We start from the raw sequence: 19,003 nt of genomic DNA on the forward strand, positions 1-19,003 counted from the left end.
ACTTCCCTGTACCCCCCTTTCTCTGTTGTCCGCTGTTTTCTCCAAATGAAGCAGCTTTTCTCTGCCAGAATCTTATCAAGTCTCCCATCTTCTCATTAGAGTGATTTCTGGGGGTACGAGCCCCCTTTCCCCTCAGAATTCCACTCCACACCAAAAGCATGCCACATTCCTACCTTGTAGAGGTTGAGGCTTATTTGCCTTAAAACTGCAAGGAATTTTAGTTCTGATTTTTAGTTCAAACCTAAGCTTGGTCTCAATCTGGGAGAAGGGTTACTAAAGGAAAAATGTTCACTTACAAAGTCAGTTGAGATTCTCAAAAGATATAAATACATATCTATGGAGCCTCAAGTCATATCAAAATGACCCTCCAATATTATTCAGTTTCAAAACTCTCAGGGGATGCATAATGATCCTCTAATCTTTCACTTAAACTCCTCTCCTTTCAATAACCAAAGAGTTCATTAGGAAGTAAAACTGATGAAGGAAGCATAATTAGTTCCATTTGTTTACTGTTTATTAGAGCTAGACTATGGTAGCAACAGGATAGAGAAGCTGAGATGGTGTGTTATTTGGAAATTTGAGGCTCATACAGCTATGGAATTAATGTTTAAAGAATAACTTGCAAATGCCCATCTTCAGAGAAAGAATTGATAAGCAGAAACGTGAAAGACATAGTTTATATACACTTTTTTTTTTTTGCCAAATGATGCCATCACTATTATAGGGAGGGGAGTTATAAGTGTTAAAATTAATGCTTTGGCTAAATATATGAAAATTATAAATCTTTTATTTATAAAAGAGGTGGAAAGAGTGAAAGTAGAGAAATAAAAAAGGGTAAAGAAGACATTTTCCTATCTAACTAAATAGCATGCCAGTTCTTGGCTCAGCCAGGACTTGTTAACCTTCAATCAGAACTAAACTATCTCCAGAAGATAGGGAGGGAAAACCAGTTATCCACTCACTGAAGTTCCCTCCAAGAGGCAGGTCAAGAAAATAACTGGTGCTGAAGGTGGCTCCTAAGGCCAATTTTCTTCTTTGAGCAGCTCTTCTTCTTGAAGCTGACTTCCTTCTTGGAGTGACTCTCTCTTCTTGGAGTTCACTTTCCACTAGACTCAAATTCCAGATACTGAGTTTAGGGCTTGCTTTTATTGTGACTTCTTGTCTTCTCCCCTCTTCACAGGGGCCAATCACAGTTTCCAAACTGTCTAGCACTGCCCAGTGGGCAGTGTTTGTGGGAACTAGTTCACACCTTCTGGAGGGAGTGAATACTCATCAAAAGGGTTCACACTTTCTGAGGATGTGAACAAGTTTCTGATTATTCAATTTAGAAAAAAGGGTGAAACTCTCCAAGTATCTTACTGGCTTCTCACCTAGCACTAGGTAGGATGTGAATTCACTAAGTGGTTTGTGAGCTCTTCTCAGCTAATTCAAGCTTGTGTTGATTCAGAGTTAGTTAACCAAAGTGTTAACTCCAAAGAGGCAAAGAGAATAAAGGATTCCCTTTTACAGAGTGAAGGAGGTAAATATATGGGAATTTTATTGTAACCAACTAACAAATTAATTAATGAAAAATAAAAATCCAAAATATATAGAAGAGGGCAGAAGAAAGTTCAAAAAGGGGCATGACAAACAGGGCAGTTTTGTTACTACTGTGTTTAACCTAGAATTTTAAAAACTTCATGAATTATGATGGAATCCTACTGCCCCATAAGTAATAATGAGCAGGTAAATGTAAAGAAAACATGGAAAGACCTACATGAAATTATGTAGAATGAAATAGCAGAACCAAGAGGACATATACAGCAACAAAAATATTGTCTGAAGAATGACTTGTGTATATCCATCTCCAGAAAAAAAACTGATAAGTAGAATCAAGCAAGGCAAAGATCTTGTATATGTACATATATCTTTCTGTCAAATGCTGCTTTCTCTAGTACAAAGAGGGGCAGGCAAAAGGGAAAGAGTTGCCTTGGAATTTTAATATAACAAATAAATTAAACATTAAAAAATTATATGTAATTGAAGTTCACAGTGTCACACACAATCTTCTTTCTCCATTATTTGTGTGCTGAACTGCACATGTTTTCTGGTAGTTGTTAAGTACATAATAAAAATATATTTTTTAAAGTTTAGCCATAAAAGGCATGAGAGATAAGGGAAGGATCAAGAGAAGGCTTATTGAGAATGAATGAAATATGGGCTTTTATGCTGGAAGAAAGCAACCAGCTAATGGGGAGAGGAATTTGAATTTAGTAACTATTAGATTTGATTATATATAGACTGGAGGAGGGAGCTAGAAGGCAAAGAGACACATAGTCTAGGTAAGAGATAATGAAGACCTGAACTAAGGTGAAGACTCTATGGGTGGAGAGAAGGGGATAGAAAAGGAAGTTTGGAAAAGTGATTGATTCAAAGAGAAATATAAAGTTCTATTTGGGACACATTGAATTTGGGGTGCCAATGAGATAAATAAGGTACACACACTTATATCTAGTCAAACTCAGCTATCACTTTTTCTACCCATTCATATAATCATTCATTTAAAGGTAGATAATCTACTCCAACACCTTCATTATTATTAATGTTATTATCTTGAAAGGTCCTGCATGGTCCACAAAATGATTGTTTTTTATACCCACAAAACCATCTAATAAGATATGGTGTTGAGGGAGTTACCATCTGTGGTAGTGCAGCAGTATTACAGTAAAATCTTAGATCCTTGAGGCATTGAATTAAGATGAGTACCAGCTCCAGTACCATAAGAACTACCAGTATTTATCATGTTTTGTCTTGAAATGTCTATTCATCCCTATCCTTCGTTATCTTGCCTATAAAAATAATTGCTCTTTATTCCTATCCATGTTAAAAAGTGGACCACCCAATCTCATGTTGATAAGATTTTTTAAAATTAAAAGTCATTGGTCTGAGTTGCCTCAGTATTTAGAGAAGAGTATTTTACCTAAAATAATAAGGAATTAATCCCTAAGCTCAACAAAGAAGCAATATGATATGGTAGGAAGAGTACTGGTTTTGAAGTTAGAAATTCAAATGCAGTTTCTGCAAATTGTCTCTGATTACCTGTGTGAACCTAGACAAGTCCCTTAACCTCTCTGCACCATTTCTGTAAAATATTGGAATTAAACTAGATCATCCCTAAAGACTCCTTTAATTCTTAATCTATGATCTTCTGAATCTTTGGAATTTTTAATAGCTAGGCTCTTTGACAGATGAAGGTTCCTTAGCACTGATTCACCTTTCCTGAACACACTATGGATACAGCAGGAATTAGCAGTTGTATAGTAGATAGTAACAAGAAACTTTAAATTTAGGCTACAGCTGATGTTCATAATTAACAAAATAATCCTCAAGAATTTAACTTTAACTGTTGTTGATTTAAAAAAGGCAAGAAACACTACAAATCAGCTGTGGCTGGTTAAAAAAGCAAGATATAAGGCAAATATCCCCTCTTTTCTCAGCACAATGGGAATTATTTCGGGGAATAATGTTCACCTCAAGGGATCCCATTGGGAAAGTTTGTGCTCAAGCTATAGTACCTGGGAAGGTCTCCTTGATGAATTGCTTGAGATTTTCCACTTCAGATGTCTGATATTCACTCTTAACCTTGGCTAGTAAGGTATATCCTTTACCAAACTTCTTCTTGAGATGCTGTAGACTTCCTAGACACTGAAATCTCCCATTTACCATGATGACCACTCTAGTGCACAATGCCTCACACTCCTCCATGCTGGGGAGACAAAGAATCAAGACTGGAGATGTATCATCTTCCCCCTCAGTGAGGCCTAGATTATAGATAGAGATGAAAATTTATGTTGTCTCTGTAAAGGTCATGTAGGGTACTACAGATACGCAAAGACCAGAGCATGGATGGAGTATAAAGATGTTCTCATGATCTGTGTGTTTAGCAGTGGAAGGAAGGCATCAATTCCAATATCTTCTTTATGAAATTTTATCCAGTGTCCCTGTGTTCTAAAGCATTCAAAGCTATATAGGTCATAGCCCAGCAATCAACATCTGATTAATGTGGCATATCCCCCTTGACAAAATTAGACATTTGTCCCTCTTACCTTACAGACTTCAGGAAGGAAATCAACCCATGTTTTTGGACCCAAGTAAATATCTATTGACTCCACTTTATTACCCCACCTCCTGACCAAGAATTAGATACATACCTATGGGAGGTTATGACAATGGCCTTCCCAGAATCACGGGCCCGTATTATTGTATTCCAAAGTAGGCGTCGAGACAGAGGATCCATGCCAGTGGATGGTTCATCCAGGAAGATGATTGATGGATTTCCAACTAGGGCAATACCAGTGCTTAGCTTCCGCTTAGTGCCACCACTCCATAAAGAAAGAAGAAAAGGAGGGAGAGGGAAGGGGAGAAAAGACTGTGAATAGCAGTAATTCATAATTGTTTGTGGAATGTAGGATAGTTGAAAGCCTTCCTAGGTCCCAGGGCAATAGGAAGGCAGTTTCAAATCAAAAATCTTAACCCATCCTCAAGATCATTACCAACATCTCTAGTTTGAGGAAGGGGCAGGCTGTAGCAAAGATCTATCAATGTGGAGCAAACTCAAAATACAGGGTTCCTGATGGGATAGTGGTGGTTGAACAGGTTCCTTCATGAACCTATACAGCAGCTGCTGATCCATAGTAATTTTAATTGGTAGATACTAGTAATTTCAAAAGTAGTTACAATAATATTAAGTCAATAATAATAAGTTACAACAATAATAAGAATGAAACTGGAGTGCAGAATTGGTGATGATGGTTTGGAAGTATGTATTTTAAAAGATAAGTTGACTCTAGAAAAAAGAACTGCTGAGGCTACAATTAAAGATGCTCTAAGTAAGTCAGATGCAATGTAATGTTTGTCTGTTGTTGTTTGGTCATTTCAGTTAGATCTGACTCTGTAACCTCATTTGGAGTTGGCAAAGATACTGGAGTGGTTTGCCATTTCCTTCTTCAGTTCATAGCTAGTCATTTTTTGAGGTCAGATTTAAACTCAGGAAAATAACCTTCCTGACTCCAGGCCTGGTACTTTACCGCCTAGCTGCCACAACTTTTGCATACAATGGCTTAATTATGAATTTTATTTTTCAAAATATAAAAATAAATGATTTTTTTTTGGCATTCCACCAAAATGACAATTCATGATTAAGGCCTTCTCAAAAGAATGACCACCATGCATATGCTCACTTATCTATGGTATATACATAAAAATACAGCTAGGCCATGATTGATGCTAGTTTGAATAATGCAAAATTCAATTAACTGTGAATTATAAAATGATATCAGATTGCATTAAAGGCAAACTAAAATTCAATTAATATTATACTCAAAGCTAGTTGAGAATTTTTACATGCATAGATGTGGTATGCTGTTTTGGACCATATTACTACTAATCATGTTAATTTTTTTAAATTACCTTAACAAAATGGCAAAAAAATTCAGACATAAACACTGCCAGTGCAAAAAAAATTCCCTTAGAACAAAAATTTTTTGTAATCAAATGACATGAATATGATTATAATAACTAAATTCAGATAAGATGTCAGAATGCTTAAATCTACAGTACAGAATATCATAAAACATACAGGCAAAATAAAAGGAGAAATCAAGGTTGCATCAGCTTTTTGTAGTTTGCATATAAATATAAGGAACAGATGTGTAACAATCTTTTAGCCATAGAGATGGAAGCTTTCAGTGAAAAATATATTCCGCTTAGCAGAGCATCCATTTCAGAAAAAAAAAAAAAACAAAACTTCAATTTTGTTTAAAGCAGTGGAAAAAATATTGACTCCAAGATGGAAAGTAAGGGTTTAAAAAAATTTGAAAAAAAAATAATACTTCAAAATGGATACTGGAGTGAAAGAACCAACAATGCCACATTCTACCAGAAAAATAACTTAAAAGGTAGGGAGAGAAGGCCTGATTCACTGTAATGAGAGGGAGAGGCCCACAGCAAGGCTATGTCAAGGAATACTGGTGCAAGCCAAAAGCAAGTTACCCTACCATATCTACTGTTTCAGGTTCTAAACCTGGAACCAAGCCAATCCTGAGACTTTTAAGTCTAAGACATTAACAGTGCATGCCCCTTTAAGTTCTAAGCTCCAGTGCAAGCCTTCAGTGAAATCCTAAGCCCCATTGCAGGGCACTCTGCAGTGTGCCTGGATGGTGTAAGCCCAGAGTTAGGCTGTGAGCCTCAGCACAAGGTAGCTTACAATGCTCTGAGTCCTGCAAGCCATCAAAGTCCCTAGAAGAGACTGAATCAGCAGAGGGAAGTGATTTTTAGAGCTCCTAGCCCACAGTTCATCAAATTACCTTGGAAGAATTGAAACTTGCAGAAATCCAGAACTAGAGAGCTAAGGATAGCATAAATGAAAAACTGAAGTTTAAGAGACTTCCCCCTCTACCTTGAGAACAAAACCCATCTTTAAGATAAAAAAATCAAGAAAAAGGCTGGGAAAATGAGTAAAGAGCAAAAAACAAAACTAAACTAAACATAGAAAATTTTTATGGCAACAAATAAGGGCAAGACTGACTCAGAAGGGGACAGTGAGAACAAAGCAGCTCCACACAAAACTTCAGAGAAAAATCTGAATTGGTCTCAGGCTCTGGAAGAGCTCAAAAAGGATTTCAAAAATAAGGGAGGCAGAGGAAAAATGTGGGAGAGAAATGAAAGCAATGCAAAGCAGAATTGATCAAATGGAAAAAGGAAGTTCAAATAGTCATGGAAGAAAATAATTTCTTAAAAATTAGAATTAGGTAAGTAGAAGCTGATGACTTCAGAAGACATTAAGAAATAATCAAAACAAAACAAAAGAATGAAAAAAACATGAATTATTTCATTGAAAAAAGAAATGGCCTGGAAGAATTATCGGGCTACTTGAAAGCCATGATAAAAAAAAGCCTAGACATTACATTTCAAGAAATAGTCAAAGAATATGTCCTGATATTCATATGGTCAAATAGAAAATGAAAGAATCCACACCTCCCCTCCGGATCCCCAAATGTCAACTCCCAGGAATATTATAGCAAAATTCAAGAGCTCCCAAACCAAGAAAAAAATATTGCAAACAATGAGCAAGGAATAAGTAAAATACCATGGAGCTACAGTCAGAATTAAACAGGACTTAGCAACTTCCATTATTAAAGGATTGGAAGGCTTGGTATATGATATTCTAGAAGGCAAAAGAACTATGTTTACAACTGAGAATCATCAAAATTGAGTATATTCTTTCAGGGGAAAAAGTGATCATTTAATAAAACAAAGATTTCCAAAAAAGAAAACTTAAGGGATTCAATAAGGTCTAACTCTTTATATTACTACATGGAAAGATTATATATGTAACTCTTAAAATTTTTATCAGTATAAGAGCAGTTACAAGGAGTATACATAGGCAGAGGATGGGGGAGTAAGCAATTATGATATATGCACACACACACACACACACACACAAAAACCCCCACCAAGGAGTGAAAAAAAAGATGAGAGATAAGGGAAGGGAGAGTTGCAATTGGGTAAATTATTTCACCTAAAAAGGCATAGAAAACTATTACTATTTCAGTGGAGGGAAGGATGAGGGTGATGACTGGCAATGCTATAAAGAGCTTAATTTGTATTTATTTCAGTTAATTTCTTATTATATCATTCTTCTTAGATTATCTTATTTATTTATTTATGTATTTAACCCTTACTTTTCATCTCGGAGTCAATACTGTGTATTGGCTCCAAGGCAGAAGAGTGGTAAGAGTAGGCAATGGGGGTCAAGTGACTTGCCCAGGGTCACACAGCTGGGAAGTGTCTGAGGTCAGATTTGAACCTAGGACCTCCTGTCTCTAGGCCTGGCTCTCAATCCACTGAGCTACCCAGCTGCCCTCATAAATAATCTTTTAAATAGTATATGTAACTAGAATGTTAGAAAGGTTAGTCCCACTTGTTTATTAACTGTGTGATAAAGAGAGAGAGTTAGCTTTAGAGCTGCTGTTACAAACTTCTTTTGTTAAGTATATATCTTTGCTATCTCCTGATTCTGAATAAAAATAACAGAAACAATCACAGAGTCAGTTGTAAAAGTCGGAATAGTATTTGCTTTTTTAGGAATTTATGTCAATAACAGGGACCTCAGATTTTATGACTAAGAGAAAAGGTATATGTATCTTTAAGTTTCTTCTTGTTAGTTATTGTCTTTAATAAGATCAATAACTCTTTTTCTAAAATATTGTCAGAGGATATTAATGACAAGATTAATAAAGTACTTGGACCTTGTACTAGAACTTATTAACTATAGTTAAAATACTTTGCAACTGTCAGAATCCTATAATAATAAACTATAAATATCCATAAGAGATCTTTCATCACAACCTGAGTGTGATGGGATCATTGACTGTATTTACTCACAAATAAAGTCAATTTTCAGCTCATGATTATAGCCCAGAGATTTACACTTATTTTCTATGAAAACTTTTTAATTTAATATAGCCAAACTATTAATTTTATATCTTGTAATATTCTGTATTTATATCTTGTAATATGCTATATCTCTTGTTTTGCCATAAATTCTTCTCCTCCATTGATCTGACAGGTAAAATACTCTTCTATGTTCCTCTAACTTACTTATAGTATCACCCATTATGTCTAAATCATATACCCAAAAACAGAGAAAGAAAATTACAGACCAATTTTCTTAATGAATATTGATGCAAAAATCCTAAATAAAATACTAGAAAAGAGATTACAGCAATATATCACATGGATCATTCACTGTGACCAGATTAGATTTATAACAAGAATGAAGGGCTGATTTGATATTGGGAAAACCATCAGCATAACTGATTATATCAACAACAAAACTAACAGAATCAAAAAGCCTTCAACAAAACACAACACCTATTCCTATTAAAAATACTAGAAAGATATGTGGGGTGGAGCCAAGATGGAGGAGTAACTAGAGCAGCAGTTCTGTTTCACCACAAGAATCCTCTCCGACTAAGATTAAAATATCACCACAAAATGAATACAGGAGGGAAAGAACCAACAAGGAGACAAGAGTGAAATAATTTTCAAGAAAAGAAAAAACCCAAAAGGTAGGCAGAGACTATCTGGGGAACTAGGGTGAGAGGAAACCAGAGCCAGTAAGAAGTTGTAGCAAGTAGTGAAGAACAATCCAAGAGTAAAACATAGCCCCCAAACCCCCAACTCCTACATCTGCTGTCACAGGCTCCAAACTAAAGTCCAAGCTAACATTCAGACCCTGAGAGCCTGCCTGGGCAAATAGTGATCTAAGCCAACTCACACCCCTTAAAATTTCAAACTTGTGGAGAAGTCTGGAGTCCCAGCCCAGGGAAATCTGAGCTGAAAAGTTTTTATGACACAAATATTGTACTGATTCCAAAGCCAAAAACAGAGAAAGAAAACTAAAGACCAATCTCCTTAATGAACATTGATTAAAAAATCTTAAATAAAATACTAGCAAAAATACTATAGCTGAATCATGTAACCATGTTAAAAATGAATATTAATAAATGTTTAAAAAAATTCTATAGCAAGTTATGACAATGATTATTTACTATAACCAGGTGGGATTTATACCAGGAATGCAAATATGGTTTAATATTAGGAAAACCATCCACATAATTGGCCATATCAATAATCAAATCAACAGAAATCACATGATTATCTCAGATGCAGAAAAACCTTTGACAAAATACAATACTCATTCCTATTGAAAACAATAGAAAGTAAAGGAATAGATGGGCCTTTCCTCAAAATAAATTCCTCAAAAATATATAAACAGTATATATTTCAAACCATCAGCAAATATCATCTGCAATGGGGACAAGTTAGAAGCCTTTCCAATAAGATCAGGAGTGAAGCAAGGATGCCATTATCACCTCTATTATTTAATATTGTACTAGAAATACTAGCTATAACCATTAGAGAAGAAAAAGAAATTGAAGTGATTAAAGTAGGCAATGAGGAGACTAAATTATCACTCTTTGCAGATATGATGGTATACTTTAAGAATCCTAAAAAATCAACTAAAAGGCTAATGGAAATAATTAACAATTTTAGCAAAGTTGCAGGGTACAAGATAAACCCACACAAATCATCAACATTTCTATATATTTCCAACAAAATTCAGTAGCAGGAGTTAGAGAAATTCCATTTAAAATCACTCTAGAGGGGGCAGGTTGATGATTCAGTGGATTGAGAGCCAGTCCCAGAGATGGGAGATCCTGGGTTCAAATCTGACTTTAGACACTTTACAGCTGTGTGTCCCTGGGCAAGACATTTAACCCCATTTCCTAGCCCTTACCAGTCTTCTGCCTTAGAACCAATACCCAGTATTGATTCAAGGATGGAAGGTAAGGGTTTAAAAAAAATAAAATCACTCTAGACAATATAAAATATTTAGGAATCCATCTACCAAGACAAATACAGGAATTATATGAACACAAGTACAAAGCACTTTTCACACAATTAAAACTATATCTAAATAATTGGAAAAACATTAATTGCTCATGGGTAGTATTAGGGGTAAATTTGGATTAGGTTTGGCATCAGGATTTTATAAGTTGAGTGGTGGAAGAGAACTTTGTCAAAATGTCCCAAGCCCAGTTTGGAGTTTTGGAACCAAGGCTTCTCCTGGAATTCTGAAAATTCTTTGGAATTGGAGTTTTTGTAACTGTCACTCTCTTGGATCTGAGCTTGGTCTAAGAAGCAGTGTCTTTCTGAGCTCCCTGGTTTTTCCTCCCTGTGGAAACATTTTGGAAATAGCAGAGTGTCAGTTGGGAAAGAGAGAGGTTACTGTTTGTCAGTGGCCAAAGAGTAAAACTGACAGAGAGAAGAAAAAAAAAAGATCTTTTTCTCTGATCTCTGTGAGAAAACAGAGAGAGAGGGTAGGCTTCAGTCTACTCACATCATTCCTGCTTAAACCAGATTCAACCTTGGCCGGAACTGGCAGTACAATTTTTACTGAAACATCTTGAGACAGTATTCTTAAATTATATACAATTGTAAATAAGGATTTTGGATTTTGGGGGATAAGTTAGAATAAGAAGATAGGATAGGTTTGGGGAAATCTGAACAGAAGAGAGTTCGTGAGGACTTTGGAAGTTGGTGTGGGAGGAGTTAGAAAACCCATAGTTATTAGGGAACCCCTTATCCTTTTTGTCACAGTACCACTTCAGTTTGCTCCCCCTTGGGGTAAGCGAGACTTACCTTCTATAGAGGTCATGTTTCCAATTGTATGAGAAAATAAGCATGCAAATTAACCAAGCTCCCTATACCTACCAGCATATATATGAATATTTAAAGAAAGATGAAATAGTTCAGTCTACATTGCTAAATTATTTTAAATAATAATGACATTTTTCTAATACTGTAATTATATATATATATAGTCTTTACATTTCAATTTTTAAAAGTTATGTTCTATAACTACCTTATTACTTTATAATAAACTTCAATCAGAAATACATTTTTCTTATCCATTGTTTATTATCATTTGCTTATATAAGCAAACTATTTTTTGCTTATATCAAAATGTATTTTTAGCTTATATTTACATAAATAAATAAAAAAGTTTTGGTTGGAACCAAATGCCATAATTTACACATAATTATAACTTCAAATAGTGCAAATTTGAATAATATGATTACTTGACAGTTTTCATTATTCACTCTAATCAGGACCTACTTGTAAGTGTGAATATGTGAGTTATTCTGAATTAAACTGGATGATTGTCAGTCTCAAAAATCAAAATTTCTGCTTCTGTTGTTTTGTCTTATGATCCCTACTTCCTGATCTCCCATTTCTTAAACAGCATTTATTTTGGTAGAGAAAAGAAAGGAAGATAAGATCTTTCAATAAAGACTGACTTTTAATTGTTTCTCATACCATTAAGTCTAGAAAAAGGTCCTTTAAATTCCTACTATGTGAAGCCTGTAAATCAAGATTGTAAAAAAGCATCCTTTTCTCTACAGTTCTGATCAGAATCTACCAACTTTTTGAAATGATTGTGATATATGTACTCTAACTTTGGCTCCTTTTGACAAGATGTTCTAATGCCTTCAACCACTATGATGCATCAACTACTGGCCCTGAATGCCTTGATTTATTATTGCTTAAAATCTTGTTTAAACTTCCCTTCCATGTGTCTACTAGTGTTGGCATAGCCTAGACTCTGGCTCGATCTCAGTTTTGTCCTTTCTTTTTCAACTAACTAGTCCCAGAGTTTAACTCTTTTTCCAGGTAGGGGTCTCTATCCTCTAAATTCCCCCAGAAAATAGCTAGTAGTAATTATGGTATAGTAGAAAGAGTATCTGATCTGGAGTCGGAGAACCTAGGTTCAGCTCCTGGCTTTGTTATTTACTGGCTCTGTGGCTTTGATTAAGCCATTTAACATTTGAGGGTTTGCCCTAGGCACAAAGGACTAATTCTAAAACATGGATGAGTTATCAGCCTCTCCCACTTTTGCCAGTTATTTAACAGCAAGTGTTCTTCTCTAAATGGAGACTTATGTAAAAAAAAAATCACTGTCATACAACGAAAAGATGGAAGCAAAACTGAACATGCAACTGATATATAATCTACGAGACCATATTAGAGGATGAATGGCAAAAGGGAATATTAAAACTGTAGTGGCCTCTATAGCTGCTTCCAGATGAAGAGTATGCTTTTCTAGGTCTGTAGAATTTTGAGTTCTATGCCAAGATTTGACACCCTGATAGAAAACCAGAATCCCTGTGAAAACCAGTGGAAAATTCTTCACTAGTAGTTTAATTTTATTGTTCTTATTTATAAGATAAAAATCCTTATGCTCAATATCACTTATCAGCAAAGTCTCTTTTCATGATTAGCCTGAAGGTTGGTAGTACCAACTATATAGCAGAACTCGGGGATAATCTTTTTGGAACTAATGCTTGTTCTTTCAGTCAACTTGGTCTTGACACACCACTCAAGATCCTGAGTGGTCTCAGATGCACATAGCTGATATATAAGGCAGGAATTGGGAATGATTATAATGATCCCCTTTTCATAATTAGACTACTGAGAACAGCCCTTCAGTGATCTTGTGAAATGATTGTTTTGTCAGGATGGGAAACCTGTTCATTTCAGAGACTAATTTTTATCCTGAGAATAACCTTTGAAGAAGTACTGTTAGGACAGACTAGGGGGAAGTAAAGAAACCAGACAAAGTCCTGTTAGGTTTCTTGCAAAAGTTCCGAAGGGAAAAATGTGTTGAATTTTTTGTCTGCAAACTATGAAGTTGTCAATAGCTATATATAAAATAAAATTATTCACTCATATTGTAAGCAAAAATAATTATGACATACTAGAAAAAAATAAATTTTTAACTACTTAAAAATCTCCCAAAATAGCTAGTATTTTATGTGGTTCTTTATGGTTTGCAAAGCATGATGCATTTCTTAATTCATTTTTTCCTCAGAATAGCCTTGTGAGGTAGATGCTATTATTATCCTGATTTTGCAGATGAATAAACTGAGGATGAATGAGGTCAAGTAATTTGCCCAGGATTACATAATTGAAGCATGATGCAAATAGACTCCAAGCTTACTCAATGAACCATCTTGCTGACTCCAAAGAAAATACTTATGGTTTCAGTAAATAGTAAATGATAGATTCAAACCCATGCAAGGGCTTGCCTCATCAATTGACCACCCTTCTACAGGTGGAAATTAATACATTAGTTGCACCTCAAATTACAAGAAAGATCAGAGCAATCAAAGAAAGCCCTGACTAATGGAAAAGGCCATTGAGGACAAGCACCCTGGTTTCTTCATCTGTAAAATGAGGTGGGGAGATGATGATCTACATGCTACTTGGAATTCTAGGATTCAGTTACTTCATAATTAATTGTAAATCATCTGTCCTTGGCTCTCAGCAATGCCCCCAGTGATGACCTGGAGATATTCCTCACTATACCTCAGCTTGACTCCTCTTCTGGAGACAGTCTTCTTGGCACTGATAATTAATAGTATCCACTGTCACTACAACCCTGGGATAATCAATTTGTAGAACTTTTTTGTTTTCTAGGATGAAAAATATACACTTGTACATTTATTTAAATGGAGGACATAATGTAGACAGTTTTGATTAGAAACAATCAAAACACAGAAGGAAGAAGTGAAATCTTAGGTTGGCAGTATATCCTTTATAAAACTTTCTGAAAACATATTTTTGGGGAGTTATGGTGTTATGGTTTTGTTTTTCCATTTTTAACTTCTATTTCTTTAAATTCCGACTCTTGATTATCTCTTGAAGATGTCTGTTGTTGTTTTTACCCTGTTGTTCTTGATTGATTATATTTCATGTGTTTCTTGTTGGGGTATTTGTAATTCCAACATTCTGTTCATGCCTCTTTTTTCCATGAATGGCTTAAATCTGTGATGGCAAACCTATGGCACATATACCAAAGAGCGTGCTATTGCCTGCCAGAATTAGTTACTAGAAAGGCAGAGGGGCCTTGGGCAGAGCTGCTCCCTTCCCCCTCTCCACCTGCCTCCCTGCCCCTCTGCACAGCAGCCCAATGGAAGCATTTACTCCCTCCCCTGAGTGGAGTGATGGGACCACTCCCCTCCTTTCTCCCTCCCTGTCTAGGGTAAGGGGGTGACAGCACTCGGTCTCTGGGGGAGGGAGTGCATGGCACACGGTGTGGGGAGGGACACTGTACCAGGTCTCTGAAAGGTTTGCCATTACTGTCTTAGATGTTTCTCTTTTGTTGAACAGCCATCACATTTACTTGATGATTAGTATCAGGTTTGCATGGTATGTCATATTGAGGGATTGCTTATACTTTGCTTTTCACAATATACTATTCCATTTCCTTCTGTGGTTTCCAAAAATTATAGAATAGTCTTGTATTATTTGAATTTCCTTTCCTTTATACCTGATGGATACTTGAAGATGCTTTTCTGGGGTCAAATGTACACAAACATAGTAGAATGTTGATCTGATGAGCAAAATTACACCCTGAAGGCAGCTAGGTGGCTCAGAAGATAGAGAACTAAGCATGGAAATAGGAGGTCCTGAATTTAAATCTTACCTCAGACACCTGTTAGTTGTGTGACCTGGGCAAGTCACTTAAGCCCAGTTGCCTAGCCCATACTACCTGTCTGCCTTCGAAGTGATACTTATAGAAGGTAAGGGTTTAAAAAAAATTACACGCTGGGGGGCAGTTGGGTAGCTCAGTGGAGTGAGAGTCAGGCCTAGAGACAGGAGGTCCTAGGTTCAAACCTGGCCTCAGCCACTTCCCAGCTGTGTGACCCTGGGCAAGTCACTTGACCCCCATTGCCCACCCTTACCAATCTTCCACCTATGAGACAATACACCGAAGTACAAGGGTTTAGAAAAAATTACACCCTGAGCCAAAATATAAAAATCACTGAGACCAAAGGGACAGTGGACTAATAAACTGTTAAGAAAATTAAGGAGCATAGAAAGACATGTTGAATTAAGACTCATAACTCACCCACTCCCAAGTTAAAGTATATATAAAGGACCCAAGGAAATGGAACTTTTGAAGATATTCCAGTGAAACTTTAACTGAAGCTGTGAACTTTCTGTAATAGCTCTGATTCTTTATGATGTTGCTGAGAGCTGACCACCGTGGATATGCTTACCAACTATCAATTTTCAGTGAACATCTTCAAGTGTGAATAAAATTTTGTCATCGACCTTTTGAAAATCAGAGGCCCAAGCCCTCAGCCATACCCCCAGGTCATGTTTCCATGCCCTGGGTCTGCCTCAGTAACCACAGGGTTACTGCACTTTCCAGGGGAAGAGGCCCTTATAGGTATCGATATAACTAAAATGATCATTTGCCAAATAACAAGGAATCCCCATCTCTCCCATACCTTCTCTGCATCAAAAGGAAAATCTCATGGGAAAGAGTGCCTGGAAAACACTAAGTCTTACCTATAGGTCATTGTGATTTTATTTGAATAGTCCTCCAAGAGTAGTGACTGCAGTAGTTCCGTCACATGTTTGTTGATAGAAGGCTCAGGAATGCCCCTAAGTCGAGCATACATGATTAACATCTCCTTCGATGTCATGTAGTCCAGCAAAGCATCAAATTGTGGACAATAACTGATTCTCTGTCTCACCTGAAAGGAGAATCCAGCCCCAGAAAATAAGTAATAGTCAAAGATTTGGGCTAAATGAGAAAATTATCATACTTTGCATGCTATAAATAGAGATGAGGCTGATTATTTGTAGTCCCTACTACCAAGGTCCCTGATCAATGAGTACTAGTCCCCATAGCACCACTACCAGCCCTTTACTTTGCTACCAAATCTATGTGTTATGTTCAGTTTAAGCTTTTTGGAGTGTTTTTTAAAAATTTAACTGTGGGTCCTTCCACTGGGATTCAACACTACTCAGAAATTGTTGCTGAGCATCTTCTATGGGCCCAACACTGTAAGAAGTTAAGAATAAACAACAACAAAAAAAACCTTTGCTCCTTACTCTCAAGAAATGTGAAGTCCCTCTGGAGAGGAGAAAAAATACTGAAATTAAAGGAATTTGCTTTAGTACACGATTACAGATGAGTATAGCCAGTAAACATGAGAGGAAGAGAAATATAGACCGAAACATAAAATGGATCCCAGGAATCATAAGAAATGACTTTGATAACAAAAAAAGGAAAAGAACAAAATTGATTTGTGCCTACCATTCCTATTTTGGAAAAATTTAAGAAGTTGAAAATTTGAGAAGAGTTAAGGTTCTTGGTGTCAGGCAGTTGTGTTGTAACTGGACTCATTTCCCACCTCATTTCATTAACCTGTGAATTCCAGTTAGCTAGTTCCTGGAGCACAACATCACTCCTAACTTTAGAAATAATAGTGAAAGTAGAGTGATTCAGGGAAATGCTTTCTCATTTACTGAGCCTTAGGTCTGATGTGCCTTGACATCTCCTCCTTCCTTAACGCTATCACCTATCATTTGTTCTCCTGTACAGTCAATGCTATATATTTCAAATTTTTCTGGATCACTATACACACTGGTAGAGAATGAGGATGCAAAGGAGAAGAAAAGTCTACCTCTATTTCTGCCAAACATGGTAACCTCTGCTCCTGAGCTATTTCAAAAGAATCTTTGTAATTCTTATTTACATCTTAATTTGGGTTGAAATATGATGTATAGCCCAAGGTAGTCACTGACAAAAAAGAAGGTCTCCATACATACATCACAAAAATTTTTTGTGATGGCAAAGAACTGGAAACAAAGCAAATGCCCATTGATTGAGGAACGGATAAATACATTATTTCGGAGAAAGCTAGGTGGCATAGTGGGCAAAGAGCTGGACTAGGGATTAAGAAGTCTTGCTTTCAAATCCTATCTCAGATATTCTTGTGATTTCTGTGTGAGATTGTGAGTATGTCACTTAACCTCTCTTGGCCTCATTTTCCTCATCTGCAAAATGAAGGCAGTAATAGCATCTATCTCACTGGGTTGTTGTGAAGATCAAATAAGAAAACATATGTATAGCACTTTGTAAACCTTAAAGTGCTCTAGAAATGCCAACTATTGTCATAATCATTACTAATTGTGGTATGAGAATGAATGGAATCATAGTGCTGTAAAAATATTGAATATGATGAATACAGAAAAGCTCAGAAAGACTTAACTAATGCAAAGTGCAATAAGTAGAGTCAGGAAAATAATATATACAATGACTACAACAATGGAAAAAATCCACAAAATAAAAAATGTATGTTGATAAATGATAAAACATAAACTTAACCTCCCCAAAACAATATGATTCCCCTTCTCTTCTGCAGAGGTCTGGATACATAAGTATGGAACATTGCAATTAATATTAGACTTAACCACTGAATCAAAAACAGTAGGCCTTGGGGGAAGCTGTGGGAGTGGGAGTCAGGGCTTCAGAAATTTCATCCCAAGGAAGTTGCGGGGTGGGGCAGCTGATCAAGGAAATATTGCTGTGGGCCCCCTACTGGCACTGGACATGAGGTCCAGGAGCATTGCCGAAGCATATTGACTAGATATGGATCTGGACTGTGTTTACAGGTGAGGAAGAGGAAAAATGCTCTGGTTAGTGAAGTCATAGAGAGACAGAACATAGTCCTGTTCTTGGTTCTAGGAGGGAAAAGATTGGCTGTACTCACTTGAAGGAGAATAGAATCCTTGTTTTAGGTATCAGGAAAGAGGAATGAATTGATAGTTTCAGCCACAGGAGAACAGAGGCTGGTGATGCATTTCCAAGACTGCAGAGAGTGAGAGCATTTGCCATGGCAGTGGTGCAAGGAACCCTAGTAAGTGGCTTGTGTGTGGAGAGGAATATTTGAGGTCACTTGGAAACCAAGGTATAAGCCAGAAGAGCTGTGACCACTCCTGGCCATGGATCATAGCACATTGGAAGAACCAAAATGTCAAAGATCTCCAGATAAAATTCTGGAAACAACACAAGAAATCTGAAGCCAGAGACATTATCTCCCACATCCTAGGAGCACAGGACCCTAATAAAAAGTCAGTAGCCAAGAAATAGACCATTAAAAACATGAGTAAACAACAAAAAAGAACATATTAATAGATAGCTATTATAGTGATAGAGAAAAGTCAGGTTCAAACTCAGAAGAAGATAAAGAAGTCAAAATAGCTACTTCCAATGGTTCAAAGAAAAATATGTAAAGGTTCCAACCCCAAAAAGAATTCTTGGAAGAACTCAAGGGCTTTAAAAATTAAATAAGAGAGATAGAGGAAAAATTGAGAAATAAAATGAGTAATGCAAAAAAAAATCATGAACTATCAGAAAAAGAGGTCTAAAAACTAAGTGAAGGGTTCCGGGTTAAGATGGCGGCAGAGTAAGAAGCAGCTCTTAACCTCTCCTGACCGAAACATACAAAACTCCTCAAGGGGACATAAAAACAAGTCCAGACGAACGGAGGAACCCCACAACAGGGCACAGCGTGGAAGGTACGTGGAATCGAGA

At 36.5% G+C, this 19,003-nt stretch overlaps 1 protein-coding gene across 1 annotated transcript in view; it reads right to left on the reverse strand.

The window, feature by feature from the left end:
* LOC123249930 (phospholipid-transporting ATPase ABCA3-like) overlaps positions 1 to 19,003 on the reverse strand; it is a 306,282-nt gene that overhangs the window by 11,438 nt on the left and 275,841 nt on the right. The window contains exons 26-28 of the mRNA XM_044679017.1: positions 15,967 to 16,154; positions 4,191 to 4,361; positions 3,555 to 3,745 (exon numbers count right to left, since the gene is read on the reverse strand). Coding sequence (XP_044534952.1) covers positions 3,555 to 3,745; positions 4,191 to 4,361; positions 15,967 to 16,154 — 550 coding nt within the window. The remainder of the gene's footprint in view (positions 1 to 3,554; positions 3,746 to 4,190; positions 4,362 to 15,966; positions 16,155 to 19,003) is intronic.

This window comes from Gracilinanus agilis, chromosome 1 (genome assembly GCF_016433145.1).
Source record: "Gracilinanus agilis isolate LMUSP501 chromosome 1, AgileGrace, whole genome shotgun sequence".
NCBI lineage: Eukaryota > Metazoa > Chordata > Mammalia > Didelphimorphia > Didelphidae > Gracilinanus > Gracilinanus agilis.